The sequence below is a fragment of the Mobula birostris genome, chromosome 26 (genome assembly GCF_030028105.1).
Source record: "Mobula birostris isolate sMobBir1 chromosome 26, sMobBir1.hap1, whole genome shotgun sequence".
Taxonomy (NCBI): Eukaryota; Metazoa; Chordata; class Chondrichthyes; order Myliobatiformes; family Myliobatidae; genus Mobula; species Mobula birostris.
In genome coordinates this window covers 24,055,254-24,071,205 of record NC_092395.1, presented here as the reverse complement: position 1 = coordinate 24,071,205, position 15,952 = coordinate 24,055,254, and the positions used below count along the sequence as shown (strand labels likewise).

General features: G+C 41.0%; 1 protein-coding gene across 3 annotated transcripts in view; it reads right to left on the bottom strand.

Annotated features, from left to right (window-relative positions):
- Nucleotides 1-15,952, bottom strand: part of LOC140188211 (insulin receptor-like) — a 242,434-nt gene that overhangs the window by 13,308 nt on the left and 213,174 nt on the right. For all 3 annotated transcript variants that reach the window (XM_072244263.1, XM_072244265.1, XM_072244264.1), the window contains 8 exons: nucleotides 15,710-15,849; nucleotides 14,234-14,399; nucleotides 8,355-8,451; nucleotides 7,255-7,322; nucleotides 5,746-5,975; nucleotides 5,187-5,297; nucleotides 3,599-3,758; nucleotides 1,544-1,673 (listed from right to left, as the gene is read on the bottom strand). In XM_072244263.1, coding sequence (XP_072100364.1) covers nucleotides 1,544-1,673; nucleotides 3,599-3,758; nucleotides 5,187-5,297; nucleotides 5,746-5,975; nucleotides 7,255-7,322; nucleotides 8,355-8,451; nucleotides 14,234-14,399; nucleotides 15,710-15,849 — 1,102 coding nt within the window. The remainder of the gene's footprint in view (nucleotides 1-1,543; nucleotides 1,674-3,598; nucleotides 3,759-5,186; nucleotides 5,298-5,745; nucleotides 5,976-7,254; nucleotides 7,323-8,354; nucleotides 8,452-14,233; nucleotides 14,400-15,709; nucleotides 15,850-15,952) is intronic.

The window sequence follows — 15,952 nt, the reverse complement described above, 5'->3', positions numbered from 1 at the left end:
GGTGGGTTAAAATGCAAAAGACATGTTGAGGTGAGTTTAACAGGTGTGATTCGTTCATTAGCATAGCTAACGTTATTTAAGCTAGCTGGCTAGCTGCTAAAGGGCTACTCCATTGATGTCCTACGTGATGAGGCCAAACTCCCTGTAGACTTGCTTAAGTTTGTAATAGAATAAAAAAAAAGACTCCATGATAATATAAGTACATATTTTAATGTCATATTTTCCGCATATACCCAACTTGGTTTACAGATTAGACAAAATCACTAAACAAAGTATTACATACACCCTTGGAGGTCGACCGGGGGTAGGGGGGGGTGGCGGGGGACGGGGGTGCTACCTCTCTATAAATGAGTTTTTGCAGGGTGGGATGTCTGCAATGTCTTCATGCATGAGCGTACCAAAACCTCACCAGCTTCTTTCATAACACTACAAATTTGAAAGCTACTACGAAATCTGATTGCACTATACTGTAAGGCGGTGTTCAACAAGTGAATGAAGAAATTTCTTATTTCCTTTCAATTCTTTTGTCCATTGTTTTAAGCTCTAGGACCTCTGGAGTACGAAAAGACCATAAAAACAGAAAATTCTGTAAATACTTACCTGGTCAGGCCATATCTGTAGGAAGAAAAACAAAGCTAATTTCTTCGACCTGAAATTTTAGCTCTGTTTACCATCCACAGATGCGGTCTCACCTTTTTGAGTATATCTAGCATTTTCTGTTGTTTTTTGTATATATTTCAGATTTCCTGCATTTGTAGGTTTTAAAACAAGTCTTACACTCACTGGACTTTAGAATGAGGAGTGACCTTAAACACGTAACATCCAAGGTGACTTGAATGAGTATATCTTGGTTGTGGTTCTTCCTTCATGGGATAAATCTAGAACAAGGGGGGATAAATCTAGAACAAGGGGGAATATTTTCAGAATAAGAAATCATTCATTAAAGGTTGAGATGGCAAGATATTTCATCCCTCTGAGGATTGTAAAATCTTTAAAATTCACCAGTCTGGAGAGCTGTGGAGGTTGCATATTTGAACATACTGAAGCCTTAAACAGATTTCTGGGTTGTAGAAGATTCCATGATTATGAAAAACAGAAAAAATGAGGGATAAGTTTGATCAGTCATGATTTTATTGAATGGGGGAGTAGGTTCAAAAGACCATATTGCCAACTTCTATTCCTATTATCTTGTTATGTACTGAATTGTTGTAAAAAGACATCTGGTTCACCAAGCCCTTCAAGCAAGAGCATCTGCCATCCATTCTGATCTCAAATATGACTCTAGGATTGGTCAGTCACAAAAAGGAACTGGCAATAAATACTATGTTTGTGAACAGTACCCACAGTCCCTGAATAAATAACATTGACAATCAAAATAGAATGAAAAAGTTACAGTAAAGTCTGCAAAGACTAGTTGCTCCATTTTACATAATGATACAGAATAAATGTTATTTTTTATGCACTACCTCCCAAGAGTTCCATTGGAATTTCATTCTCTGCCAAACATGATCATCCTGGCAAAATTACTTTAAGACTGACTCACCAAACATCGGAGTATGTAGTAAATACTCCATCTTTCAGGGATTCTGGAGCCATCCATCGCACAGGCAACAACCCTTTTCCACCTTTACGATAGTAGTCTGTCTCATAAATGTCTCTGGTCATTCCAAAATCTTTATTGAAATAAAATCAATTACACGTCAGCTAGCAATTACACACAGCATATACATAGCAAGTACAGCAATAAATCAAATGATACCATACCTCAATATAATGGCATTATTCATGAGTGAAACAGCCTGACTGAAATATGTCAATGGACACAAACAGATTTTTTGCCTCTTACACCAATTTTCTGCATATATAAATACAGAAATGCATGTAATTAAAAGCTCTATAAGTTACAGAGAAATAAAAGGATATTTAGCTCATCTGTCTAGTTAGAAACCAAACGATGTCATCTAGATCACGGTATAATGGAATGAAATCTCTCTGCTCCACAACCCTATATCCACCAATTCACACATTTTAAGCAATGCACATAAAAGTTACTGGTGAACGCAGCAGGCCAGGCAGCATCTGTAGGAAGAGATGCAGTCGACGTTTCAGGCCGAGACCCTTCGTCAGGACTAACTGAAGGAAGAATGAGTAAGGGATTTGAAAGTTGGAGGGGGAGGGGGAGATCCAAAATGATAGGAGAAGACAGGAGGGGGAGCGATGGAGCCAAGAGCTGGACAGGTGATAGGCAAAAGGGATACGAGAGGATCATGGGACAGGAGGTCCAGGGAGAAAGACGGGGGGGGGGGGGGGACCCAGGGGATGGGCAAGAGGTATATTCAGAGGGACAGAGGGAGAAAAAGGAGAGTGAGAGAAAGAATGTGTGTATAAAAATAAGTAACAGATGGGGTACGAGGGGGAGGTGGGGCATTAGCAGAAGTTAGAGAAGTCGATGTTCATGCCATCAGGTTGGAGGCTACCCAGACGGAATATATAAGGTGTTGTTCCTCCAACCTGAGTGTGGCTTCATCTTTACAGTAGAGGAGGCCGTGGATAGACATGTCAGAATGGGAATGGGATGTGGAATTAAAATGTGTGGCCACTGGGAGATCCTGCTTTCTCTGGTGGACAGAGCGTAGATGTTCAGCAAAGTGGTCTCCCAGTCTGCGTCAGGTCTCGCCAATATATAAAAGGCCACATCGGGAGCACCGGACGCAGTATATCACCCCAGTCGACTCACAGGTGAAGTGTTGCCTCACCTGGAAGAACTGTTTGGGGCCCTGAATGGTGGTAAGGGAGAAAGTGTAAGGGCATGTGTAGCACTTGTTCCGCTTACACGGATAAGTGCCAGGAGGAGATCAGTGGGGAGGGATGGGGGGGACGAATGGACAAGGGAGTTGCGTAGGGAGCGATCCCTGCGGAATGCAGAGAGAGGGTGGGGGAGGGAAAGATGTGCTTAGTGGTGGGATCCCGTTGGAGGTGGCGGAAGTTACGGAGAATAATATGTTGGACCCAGAGGCTGGTGGGGTGGTAGGTGAGGACCAGGGGAACCCTATTCCTAGTGGGGTGGCGGGAGGATGGAGTGAGAGCAGATGTACGTGAAATGGGGGAGATGCGTTTAAGAGCAGAGTTGATAGTGGAGGAAGGGAAGCCCCTTTCTTTAAAAAAGGAAGACATCTCCCTCGTACTAGAATGAAAAGCCTCATCCTGAGAGCAGATGCGGCGGAGACGGAGGAATTGCGAGAAGGGGATGGCGTTTTTGCAAGAGACAGGGTGAGAAGAGGAATAGTCCAGATAGCTGTGAGAGTCAATAGGCTTATAGTAGACATCAGTGGATAAGCTGTTGTTTGTTTTATTTTGCAATCACAAAATGTGAGGTAGTGTAGATAGTATAATCTCATATTTATTGCTAATCCCAAATTGAAATTAAAATTAAAATCAAAGGGGTGTTCTGAGTCAGCCACAGACCACAGACTGGAACTCCAGATGTCCAGACCAACTGAGGGTGATTGATTTCTATTCAGAAAGACATCAGCTTGATTTATTATTTCCTAAATCCTCTTTAGCCTTGTATTGCGGTCCTTTTCACACCAAACCCTACCTCCAATTTTAACTGTGTAATCCTCTCCCACCATGCAGTTTCGAGCAGCCAGATCTCTGTGGACAAACTTCTTTGCGTTAAGGTAAGCCATTCCATCTGAAATTTCAGCTGCCATCTGGATCATTTCCTTCAGGGTGGGTGGCTGGCGGCCTGGGTTAATCTGAAAGGGCCGATAATGGTCAGTGTTTAACAGTTAATTCTGTTTCTCTATGGATGCAAGAGAACACAAAGGTTCCAAATAACTCAGGCTACTAATTGAGGATAATAAATAAAAGGGTCATACCAGCAAGTTAATACGCTGGAAATTATTTCATTCACACGCATGACATTCCTGGATTACAGCATTTTTCCCTCTCCTGTTTTCTCCCAAAGCTCCCCACTGCACACTGCAATCTCCATCCTATTCCTGCTTCCTGTCCATTATTGCTTTGTGCCATTTCACCATTCGCTCCACAGTCCCCACTCTCACAATAACTCCACAAGTCACAACTCTCCCCTGCTTAGTTCCTCAGACACATTTTTCTGAAAAATCTGATGTGTTGGGTTTATCTTTTCGTCTTTTTTTACTCATATACAGTGTTTCACCAACCCAAAGCAACCTCATTCAATAAATTTAGAAAGCGCTTCCTTTTACATTGCAGTTAGTATACAAAGGTGTAACATTAAAAAGAATTACAGATTACACATAACTTCTTAAAATTTCATTTGCCTAAAGCTCCATCAGCACCAAATTACATTTAAATGCTAATAATCTAACATCTTCTTCTGCGGTTGTCCATCGAAATCCGATGACAATGTCCACTCCTTTAGTGGTGAGATCTTTGATGACTATACAGTCCTATCCTGGACCCACAAGCTCTATTGCAGGTGGGACATGTATATGTGGTAGTGGTGGTAACCATGGCTGCATTTCTCCTGGCTCTCTTCTGCTGTCTTCTGGTTGTTCTTTCCATCTCCAGAATACAAACCCTGTCCCTACACAGCTGTTGCCAAGTGGTAAAGTCAGCAGCAACATCTTCCAGGTCCTCGGGTCCGATCTTGCACTTCCTTAAAGCATTCTTCATCTGATCCTTATAGTGCTTCTTTGGCCCTCCAGCTGAGCGTCGACCATGATCTAGCTGGCCGTATAACACTCTGTGGGGTAGCCAACATTGGGGCATCCTTATCATGTGCCCCAGCCACTGCAGCTGACGCTGGGTGATCATGACTTCAATACTCCTGCAGTTGGTCTTTACAAGTATTTCAGTGTGAGGCACCCACTCACGCCAGGTAATTCCCAGAATTCGCTGGAGACAGCTTAATAATGACATGCATAATTTTTACAATGCTGTCAAAACCATCTACGGTCCAATAAATCGATGCGTTACTCCCCTGAAAACAGCAGATGGTCTAACACTTCTGAAGGATCAGAATACCATTCTGCTGAGGTGGGCTGAGCATTTTAACACCCTGCTTAATCAGGACTCTGACGCAGACCCCACCATCCTGGACGAACTGCCTGAATCTAACATCAGGGCATGTAACACAAGCAGCTTGATGGCATTGGTTTCGATTGTTTTAAGTAACCCGTATATGGTTGAAAAATTACCTCAGCATCTGGCCGTAATGAGCGCAAGTAACTCTTCAGATCGCCATGGACCATCAATTCCATGATAACCAGTGTAGGCTGCCCTTTTGATACAACACCAAGCAAACGGACCTACAAAGAAAAACCTCAGCTCAACTCCAATTCAACAAGAATAATGTATTACATCTATTATCAAAACCCTGCATGATGATACTTCTGATTAACACTTGCACACTGATTCAAGCTTTTATTGAAAATGTGTTGTACACCTGTTTAGTTATTCAAGATGTTGGTTGGCTTCCTTTGCCCAACAACTGACTGCATTATTGGTGGTCTTACTTTCACTTCCTTAGGAATCAGTCTGGAATTTGATACCTACCACAACATTTCAGTCTATCTGTGACCAGTGAGTGAATTGTGAGGCAGATGAAGAGATATTCCTTTAATCTTCAGCTTATTATTTTACATCTTGGTGAGCAGCCATGAAGACATTACTCATTTGTCTGAATTTCCATATTGGGACTTCTCTTGTGTGTGGAAGATTAAGAATATATTAAAAGGAGTACTGTAAGAATCATACCACATGGTGACAGGTGAATGCCTTCATCACTGAGGCCTCATTCAGGAACTCGATGCGCTCTCGAAGACTGGCTGACTCATTAACAGTTTTCACCGCCACACGAGTTTCTGGGTATCCCTTCACAATATCCTTTGCAATCCCTTCGTAGACCATACCAAAGGAACCTTGCCCCAGCTCTCTTAGCAGCTCTATTTTATCGCGTGCAACCTCCCATTCATCTGGAACGTAGACTAGAAGGAATAATGTTACAAGCAATTAGTAACATTGCAATTGAAAAGAACAATAAACAAAAGCCCACAAAAATATGGGCTCTTTCTTTACATCTTGAAAAATAATAAACTTTCTTTACATCTTGAAAAATAATAAACTCTAAAATGCAAATTAACCACGATGAAGCTAATTTTAACTTGGAAATCAGCTCTTCACATTTAAGTCAATGAATGCTACTTCACCTACTACTTTGCCAAATCAAAACAGCTTTTATGATAATACTTTGGGAAAGCATTATCAGACAAAACTTGCCACCAAGCCACATCAGCCAACGAACTAGTTAAAAAAAAACCAGGATTTTTGAAATGTTTAAAATGAGGTGCAAAGGATGGAGGAGCATTTACACAGGGAATTCCAGAACTCACAACTAGTGAACTTAAGGCCATCTGGCCATGGTGGAGCTATTAAAAAGAAGATAGCTAACTGGTGTCAGATGAAGCACGTAGAGAACTCTCAGGGATATAGAGCTATAGAAAATTACATAGAATCAAGGAAGGAATTAGACAAAATATTGGTTCATCAAAAACAGGGGTATACAGAAGCAGATCTCAATGAGCTAGATGGGAGATGTGCCTTGTTTGGCTTTCGACTCTTCCTCACTGACAATTTACATCCAATATTTGAACCAGTAATCTGAATTTACCCAGTAGCCTGAAGGAGGTCAAATGTGGTAGTCACAAGCTCTGTTCTCAGGGATAACAACAGAAGGAATGGGGATGACTCTCACTGATTAGCGGTGCAAACCAGATGCAGAACTCAAGGAGGATAAGAATCAAGCTCCATGGAGGGAAATGGAAATGATGATTTTGGAAGAGTTGGAGCAAATGTTGAAGATTGTAGCACATGGAAGCTGGAGGTAAGACGAGGCATGGTAGTCGATTTTTCATAATCTTAGAGGCAGAGAGAAACAGAATTCTAGAATTCAGGCGTTCGGGCTGGCTGGTGGCACAATGACATCAGTGCCGGACTCTGGAACGGAGGTTCCTGGGTTCGAACCCAGTTGGGTCCGCTCCCGAGTACGCTTTCCATCCGTGCCGGGTTGAGTGTCAAGATCGCAACTCGATCTTGTAAAATAAAAGGGAAAAATACTGCGAAATGTCTGTGTGAGGAGTGGTGCGCCACACAGTCTCTCTCTCTCTTGCTCCGCGCCTTGTAAAGACATGAAAAAGACATCGTCCCGCCAACACGGACGCACGCAGACGCACACACGCCAGAAAAAAAAGATTTTCAGGTGCTCACCATCATTGGCACTAATGTATTCTGGATTTGAAGAAGTGTAAAACATTCCTGTAGGCAATTCTGTTCGCCTGAAAACAAAAAAGAATATTACAATAAAACACTCAGATTAACTAAACAAAAGTTTCCAATGACTAAACAACACTGATATTCCACGACCTAGTAAACAATCTATTTTTCCTTTACTATTCAGTTAAATAACTCCAGTATTTCAAGTCACACTAAATCTACACTCACTTCAGACGTAAATAAGAGATTTATATTTTATCAGGGCAATGATTTATTAATAATGGGCAATTATTGCCATTGATTTGTGTTCACAGTGCAAGATCATATGCTTATATAAAAAAATAACATTATACCCCTCCGTTCTATATAGATCTCACTTTCTTCCTGGATTGCCTTTTATATAATGCCTCACTCTCTACACTAAGCAGTAGGCAGATTGCAAGATGTCTACGAGTGTAGGAAGTGGCTAAAAAAAAAAAAAATGGACATAGCATATCACAGCAGTGGAATTAGAGCCAGCAATAGCAAAAAAAAAACCTCACTATGGCACTCTGATGATGAAACTCATCCTTGTAGGTCATAATAACCTGCACGAAGATGCAATTTGTAAACCAGTGCGATTCAGAAAGATAACATGCTGTACTGAGTCCAAAAGAAAGCAGGCACTATTTTAGCTACTTTAATCTTACTTTATGCAAAATCAATCATCTAAATCTGCCAATATCAAAATATAAAATTAAATTTACAATTATTCATGTATATATTTTTGGAAAACAGTGATTTGTTATAGTTAGTCTAACATGGGGAGAAAAACAGACTTTTCCTGTATGGCCCTGCCAGTTTGATTAAGGCTGGAAAATTGCTCTTTGTTATCGATCTTTGAACTCCAGAACATCGTGTTCAAAATATACAATGCAACAGTACCCTGAGGCCTCCAAACACTGCTACTATACCATTACATGATGGGCACTGAAAGTTCCTGATCATTTAGGTGGAGATGTTGCTGCACAGTGCTGTGTGCCATGGACAGAAGGAATAAGGAGGGCATGAGAAATAATAAATTTGAAGATAACACCACAAAGATGCAACTTTACCTCTTCTTTACCACCAAAAAGACAACTGGAACTACGATGATGAGCAGAATGGCGAGGATCGATGGCCCAATTATCTTGTAAATATCACTACCAGGATCTGTTTGCAAGGAAATAAATATTCACTAGATAGCAAGCTAAAACTTGATGTGGTGAAACATATTATACAATGGTGCAGGTAAGAAGGAGAAGTAGTAATGAATGGATCCAATTGTTTTACAAATGTCCTCCATTCACCAAGGAGGCAGGCTTCAGTAAAGTGAATATCGGAGATGGTGAGCCAATTCCAGTAGCTCATTGGTGAAACATGACCACTGTTCCAAACTAACCTGGAGTATTATTGTGATTAGTCTGAATTATTAACTTACAGAACTATTGACATGTAACTGTTAGAAGGTTCAAACTGTCAATCCAAGTCAATAACTACAGTAAATACAAGCCACAAATCTGCAAGTACTGCAAATCCAACATTGGATGGAGGGTCTTCAACCCAAAATAGTAACTTTGCTTTTCTTTCCAAAGATGCTGACCTGGCATGTGTTCCCAGCATTTTTGAGTCAAAAATCAATATTGGTTCAGATTTCTTAAGGACCAATTAAAAAACATTTTTTTTTATTAAGTATATTTCCATTCTGAGGAAAGTTTCAATCAATTAAGATGCACTAAGGAACAATGAATTAAACAAGTTTTTTTAAAAAACCTTTTCCAGGGAAATTCCAACCTATCAGAAAATACTAATTACTTCAGTGTATCCAGGTACACCTCTTAGCAAGTTTCCCTAACCACTTCTAAATCTGATGGGAAATGGTACAAGCAAATAAACATGCTGTTACGAGCAAGTACTATCAAAGTAGCAGCAGCTGTATGTTAACTGAACTTCCAAAATCTAGTTCTACTGAAATCAGTGGAATAGAATTTCAGAAGCATTACTGAACTTGGCAAATACGACTAAATTACCAAATCAGTTCTTCTGTTTGAGAGTGAACTTTCGCAGGAATAATTGGTGTCACAGAACATCTAACGAGGGAATTTCCTAGCCTTTGGTCAAGTCAGCTCAGAGATTGAAAAAATTTTGAATTCAAAAGAAACATAGAAACATAAAAAATAGGTGCAGGAGTAAGCCATTCGGCCCTTCGAGCCTGCACCGCCATTTATTATGATCATGGCTGATCATCCAACTCAGAACACCGCCCCAGCCTTCCCTCCATACCCCCTGACCCCCGTAGCCGCAAGGGCCATATCTAACTCCCTCTTAAATATAGCCAATGAACTGGCCTCAACTGTTTCCTGTGGCAGAGAATTCCACAGATTCACCACTGTGTGAAGAAGTTTTTCCTAATCTCGGTCCTAAAAGGCTTCCCCTCTATCCTCAAACTGTGGCCCCTCGTTCTGGACTTCCCCAACATCGGGAACAATCTTCCTGCATCTAGCCTGTTCAATCCCTTTAGGATTTTATACGTTTCAATCAGATCCCCCCTCAATCTTCTAAATTCCAACAAGTACAAGCCCAGTTCATCCAGTTTTTCTTCATATGAAAGTCCTGCCATCCCAGGAATCAATCTGGTGAACCTTCTTTGTACTCCCTCTATGGCAAGGATGTCTTTCCTCAGATTAGGGGACCAAAACTGCACACAATACTCCAGGTGCGGTCTCACCAAGGCCTTGTACAACTGCAGTAGTACCTCCTTGCTCCTGTACTCGAATCCTCTTGCTATAAATGCCAGCATACCATTCGCCTTTTTCACCGCCTGCTGTACCTGCATGCCCACTTTCAATGACTGGTGTATAATGACACCCAGGTCTCGTTGCACCTCCCCTTTTCCTAATCGGCCACCATTCAGATAATAATCTGTTTTCCTATTTTTGCCACCAAAGTGGATAACTTCACATTTATCCACATTAAATTGCATCTGCCATGAATTTGCCCACTCACCCAACCTATCCAAGTCACCCTGCATCCTCTTAGCATCCTCCTCACAGCCAACACCGCCACCCAGCTTCGTGTCATCCGCAAACTTGGAGATGATGCATTCAATTCCCTCATCCAGTCATTAATATATATTGTAAACAACTGGGGTCCCAGCACTGAGCCTTGCGGTACCCCACTAGTCACCGCCTGCCATTCTGAAAAGGTCCCGTTTATTCCTACTCTTTGCTTCCTGTCTGCTAACCAATTCTCCACCCACACCAATACCTTACCCCCAATACTGTGTGCTTTAAGTTTGCACACTAATCTCCTGTGTGGGACCTTGTCAAAAGCCTTTTGAAAATCCAAATATACCACATCCACTGGTTCTCCTCTATCCACTCTACTAGTTACATCCTCAAAAAATTCTATGAGATTCGTCAGACATGATTTTCCTTTCACAAATCCATGCTGACTTTGTCCGATCATTTCACCGCTTTCCAAATGTGCTGTTATCACATCCTTGATAACTGACTCCAGCAGTTTCCCCACCACCAACGTTAGGCTAACCGGTCTATCATTCCCCGGTTTCTCTCTCCCTCCTTTTTTAAAAAGTGGGGTTACATTAGCCACCCTCCAATCCTCAGGAACTAGTCCAGAATCTAACGAGTTTTGAAAAATTATCACTAATGCATCCACTATTTCTTGGGCTACTTCCTTAAGCACTCTAGGATGCAGACCATCTGACCATTAAAGAACATTTTCATCAGTCCTTATCAGATTGTTCAACATTTTATGCTGTTTCTAAAACCTAAATCTGGACAGATTAAAAAAAAATAGCCAGAAGGAAATGCATACATTAAGGAAAACAAAACTCTTACTATCTCTTACTAACTCTTCCTTCAGTTAGTCCTGACGAAGGGTCTCGGCCTGAAATGTCGACTGTACCTCTTCCTAGAGATGCTGCCTGGCCTGCTGAGTTCACCAGCAACTTTCATGTGTGTTCATTGCTCCTTTCTCCTGTTCCTTTAGGACAACTGACAGGGCTATACCAAGTATCCTTAATGACAAGTTCTCTCCAAGTGACTTAACTGATAGCAAAAACTCATGTATGAATTTTCCCTCCCTAACCCAATTGGAAATCACTTTCTAAACCTTTTGGCCTATGTACATACTTTCACATACTCTCTAAAACTCAAGTCTTGATCAATGTTTTAGCTAAGAACTGTATAATTTCCTGGTGTGGCTTGGTCAATGTTTATTTCGTAATATTCTCTACAGCACCGGCTCACTTCATTGCATTAACGCCATTATGTTAAATGAAAGTTGTTATATACAAGATAACAGAAGGAGCAGACCTCCACCAATCACAACTGATGCAATCTTGGTCTCAATACCATGAGTCCGTCCTCTCCCCATAGTACAGGATTTCCTTGCATTTGTATATCTGTCAATATCTGCCTTCACAGCCCTCTAAAGTTGAAAATTTCAAACATTCACAACCCTCTACTAGGGGAGTTATCCTCTAGACTCTACCCCTTCAATTCTGCAAAGAGTGCGTTTTAATAAAATTACTTGTTATGCTTTTATTTTCCAATATGTACAGGCCAAACCTGCTTAACCTTTTTTCAGATATCAGCCCCCTCATCCCAGGAATGTACAGAATTGATAAAAGCTGCAGAGGATTGTAGAATCAGCTGGCTCCGTCATGAGCACTAGCCTCCCCACCATCGGGAACATCTTTAAAAGGTGGTGCCATAAGAAGGTAGCATTCATCATGAAGAACCCTCACCACAATATTTTCTCCTCTGACTACTACCATCAGTAAAGGTGGTGCAGGAGCCTGAAGACAGACACTCAACGTTTTAGCAACAGCCTTTTTCACTCCACCATCAGATTTCTGAACGGTCCATGAACACTACTTTACCATTTTGCTCTCTTTTCACATTATTATTTTTTATATACATTTCTTATTATAACATAGAATTTTTCTTTAGTACTACATCCTACTGTAAAACAACACACTTCACAACAAATGTCAGTGATAATAAACCTGATTCTGATTCTGCAAATATACCAGTCCTTAAATGGGGGCACCAACACTTAATGCAGTAACCTAAGCATTGTCTCAGCATTATTGTTTCATGAATTTCTGGATTTTCCCCATTAGCTCCTAAGTAATGGATTCCCATTCTTCCCCAATGACAAATGTTAGGCTTTCTGGCCTACAGTTTGCAGCTTTCTATTTCCTTCCTTTTTTCAGTAACTGCTTTACATATGTGGATTTCCAATCCTCTGGGATTTCTCTGTCATTTAAACAATTTTGAAAGATTAAACTAACATCTCTGAAACTACTCCAGGTTCACAAGACTTGTTGCCTTACGCACATTAATTAGATTGCCTAGTATCTTTTCCTTTCAAAGTAGATAACGCGCATTTTCTCCATTTTATACTCCACCTGCTAACTTTTTTGTGCATTGACTTCATCAATCCACATTGTTCACAGTGTCCGTGTCCTCCTTACAACTGGCGAACTCACCAATTTTGTGTCATCAGTAATGTATTGTTCATGCATTAGGAGTAAATATGGATTCTGTATAAGCAACAGAAGGTGTTGACCATCTCACAGAACGCCCACCCCATTCATTGTTATCTGCTCCCACGAAAGAGTCTACAGTTTCCACAATGGCCTCCTTAAGCACTCCAGAACTACCAAAAAGTAATGGAAGCCATCCTTGATGCTGACAGACTATCTAAAGAAATAACTGTATTTTTTCAAGTATTAGAGATTGTTTCAATTGCCTCCCTTCCTTAATTGTCCCTTAACTGAGTTTTATTATTGGATCAACACATAAATGAGCTGGAGGAACTTAGTAGGTCAGGCAGGTAAAAGGAAAGTTGACATTTCAGGTTGACATCCTTCATCGAGTGATGGGAGAGGATGTGGACAGCCAATATGAAAAGGGTGGGGGGAAGGGGTGGCGAGGAGGAGAGGGGGAATGATGTAAGAAGCTGAGAGTGACAGGTGGAAGTAACAAAGTGCTGAAGATGCAGTCTGATAAGAAAAGGCAATGGAACATGGAATAAAGGGAAGGTTGTCAGGTTGGAGGCAGAATACGAGGTGCAATTCCTCTAATCTGTGTCTAAGCAGTAGAGGAGGCTGTGGACAGACGGGTTGATATGGGAATGGAAAGTGGAATTAAAATGGCTGCCCACCAGGAGATCCAGGCTGATACAACAGAGAGATTGAAGGTACTCGACAAACTGATCCCCCAGTCTGCATCAGGCCTCCCTGATATCAAGGACGCCACACTGGCAGCACCAGATGCAATAAATGACTCCGACGGATTCACATATGAAGGACTGCCTCACTTGGAAGGGTTGATTGGGGATCTGAATGGTGGCAAGGGAGATGATATAGGGGCAAGTGTAACACTTAGCACATTTGCAGGGATAAGAGCCTGGAGCGGGATCTGTGGGGAGGGACAAGCAGACAAGCGAGTCATGGAACGAGCGATGCCTATGGAAAGTTTGGGGGTGGGGGGAGTGCTTGGGTATGGGATGAAGACAGACATACAAGAAATAGAAGCGATGCAGATCAGAGCTCCATCAATTTATCTTAGATCTTATCTCTATCAACTTAACTTTATCTCTGAACCTTTTATCACTGGGACAATTGTGTACCTTCTACTTACAAAAAGTACCTTTTGTACCTTTGTTGAGGCGTGAAGTAATTATTTAAGATCTTTGCTATTTTTCTATTCCCTAATAATAATTCACATGATTAATTATATAAAGCAAGAAAGGCAATTCTAGCTGAATAGTAAACGTTCAAGATCTTGGGATTTGCTGCCTGATGGATTGAGAACCGTTAAGAGATGTCAGGAAGTGGCAGTGCTCAATTCATCAACACTCAAAAGTAGAGTTTGAGTTGGTATTGTAGTCAGGCCCACTCATCTTTCCTGAGAAAACTCACTTGTGTTTGTATCTTGAATATAGAAAGAGATTGCCTCGGTCCAAGAGCCATTTCCAGCCAGTGATGTAGCTCGTATTTTCACAGTATAGTTCCCAGGATGGTGCACTTTTAATCTGCAGCCTTGCTCAGCGAGGTATCTTTTACGAGACACACAGTGCTGCATTTCCTACACCAACAATCACAATTAAGCATCAGTTCTCAAGGAAATGGAAAGCAATTGTTTTTAAAACACTCATTGTAACTCTGTCTAACCAACTATATTTTCTTGCAGTCAAAAGAGACACTACCAGCTGTTTAGGTCAGTAAGAAGTCTCAATGACTACCATACAAGTATTCACTTATTGCTTACTTTCTTACTATCATGAATATTGGAAAACTGATACTTAAAAGTTTAGATTTAAAATTTAGAATAGAAACTGTATATGGAAATAAAATGAGACAATGCAGTTGCTGGACTTGCCAGCAGGCAGTGTGGCAGAGCTGAGATTCTAAAACGTTTCTGAAAACTTTACAGTCATAGAGTAATACAGTAACAGTCATAGAGTTTGGCCTACCCAATCCATGCCAAGTAAGGTGCCTTCTTGAGTTAGTCCCATTTGTCTACATTTGGCCAATATGCCTCTAAACCTTTCCTAGCCATGAAACTATCTAAATCTCTTTTAAAAATTGTAACTGTACCTGCTTCTATGATTTCCTCTGGCAGCACCTTCCATATACCCATAATGCATAAAATGCATCCCTCAGATCCCTTTTAGATCTTTGCCTTCTCACCTCAAACATCTTAAACATATGCCTTCTAGTTTTGGACTCCTTTCCCTGGGAGACAGACCATGAGCATCCACTTTATCTATGCCCATCTACATTTTATAAACGTCCACAAGGTCATCCCTATGCCTCTTTCGATCCAGGGAAAATAGACCCAGACTAGCTAATCTCTTCTTATAACTCAAGCTGTCCAGTCCCAGCAAAGTTCTTTGTGTATCTGTTTTTGCATCCTTGCTAGCTTAGTCACACCCTGTCTATAATATGGTGACCAGAACTACACACATTATTCCAGGCGCAGTCTCACCAATATCTCGTACAGTGTTAACGTGACACCAATTCTTATACCAAATGCCTTACACCTTCTTCAAACTTTTTCTACCTATATTGCGACTTCTAGGGAACTATGTACCTGTACCCTTGGTCTCTATTCTACAACACTCCCTGAGGCCCTGTCTGTTACTGTTAAGTCTTGCCATGGTTTAGTTTCTCAAAATGTATCACCATACTTGTGTAACTTAAATTCTATCTGCCGTTCCTTTGCCCACTTTTCCAGTTGATCTAGATCCTATCGTAACCTTAGACAACCTTTTTCAATGTCCATGTTACCACTAATGTTGGTGCCATCCATTGATATGTCATCACAAAGAAGCTGAAAGTGTACACAATATACTCATAATTAGGCAACAGTAATTCATAATGAGTTATACTCACTTCAGAGTCCACAAGACGCTTGTAATTTACTTCATACAATACAATAAGACCATTTGGATTCCTTGGCTCGTCCCATTTAATATGAACCACTTTATCGACAACCTTGTGTGTGATTGGACCCACAATGTCATCAGCATTTGCTGTTGGACAAACCAAAAGATCTTACTTCAAACGGACAACCATTTTATTATGTAAATAAATAAAAACCTCATTAAGTTAATCTCAAAAAGCAATTTCAATCTT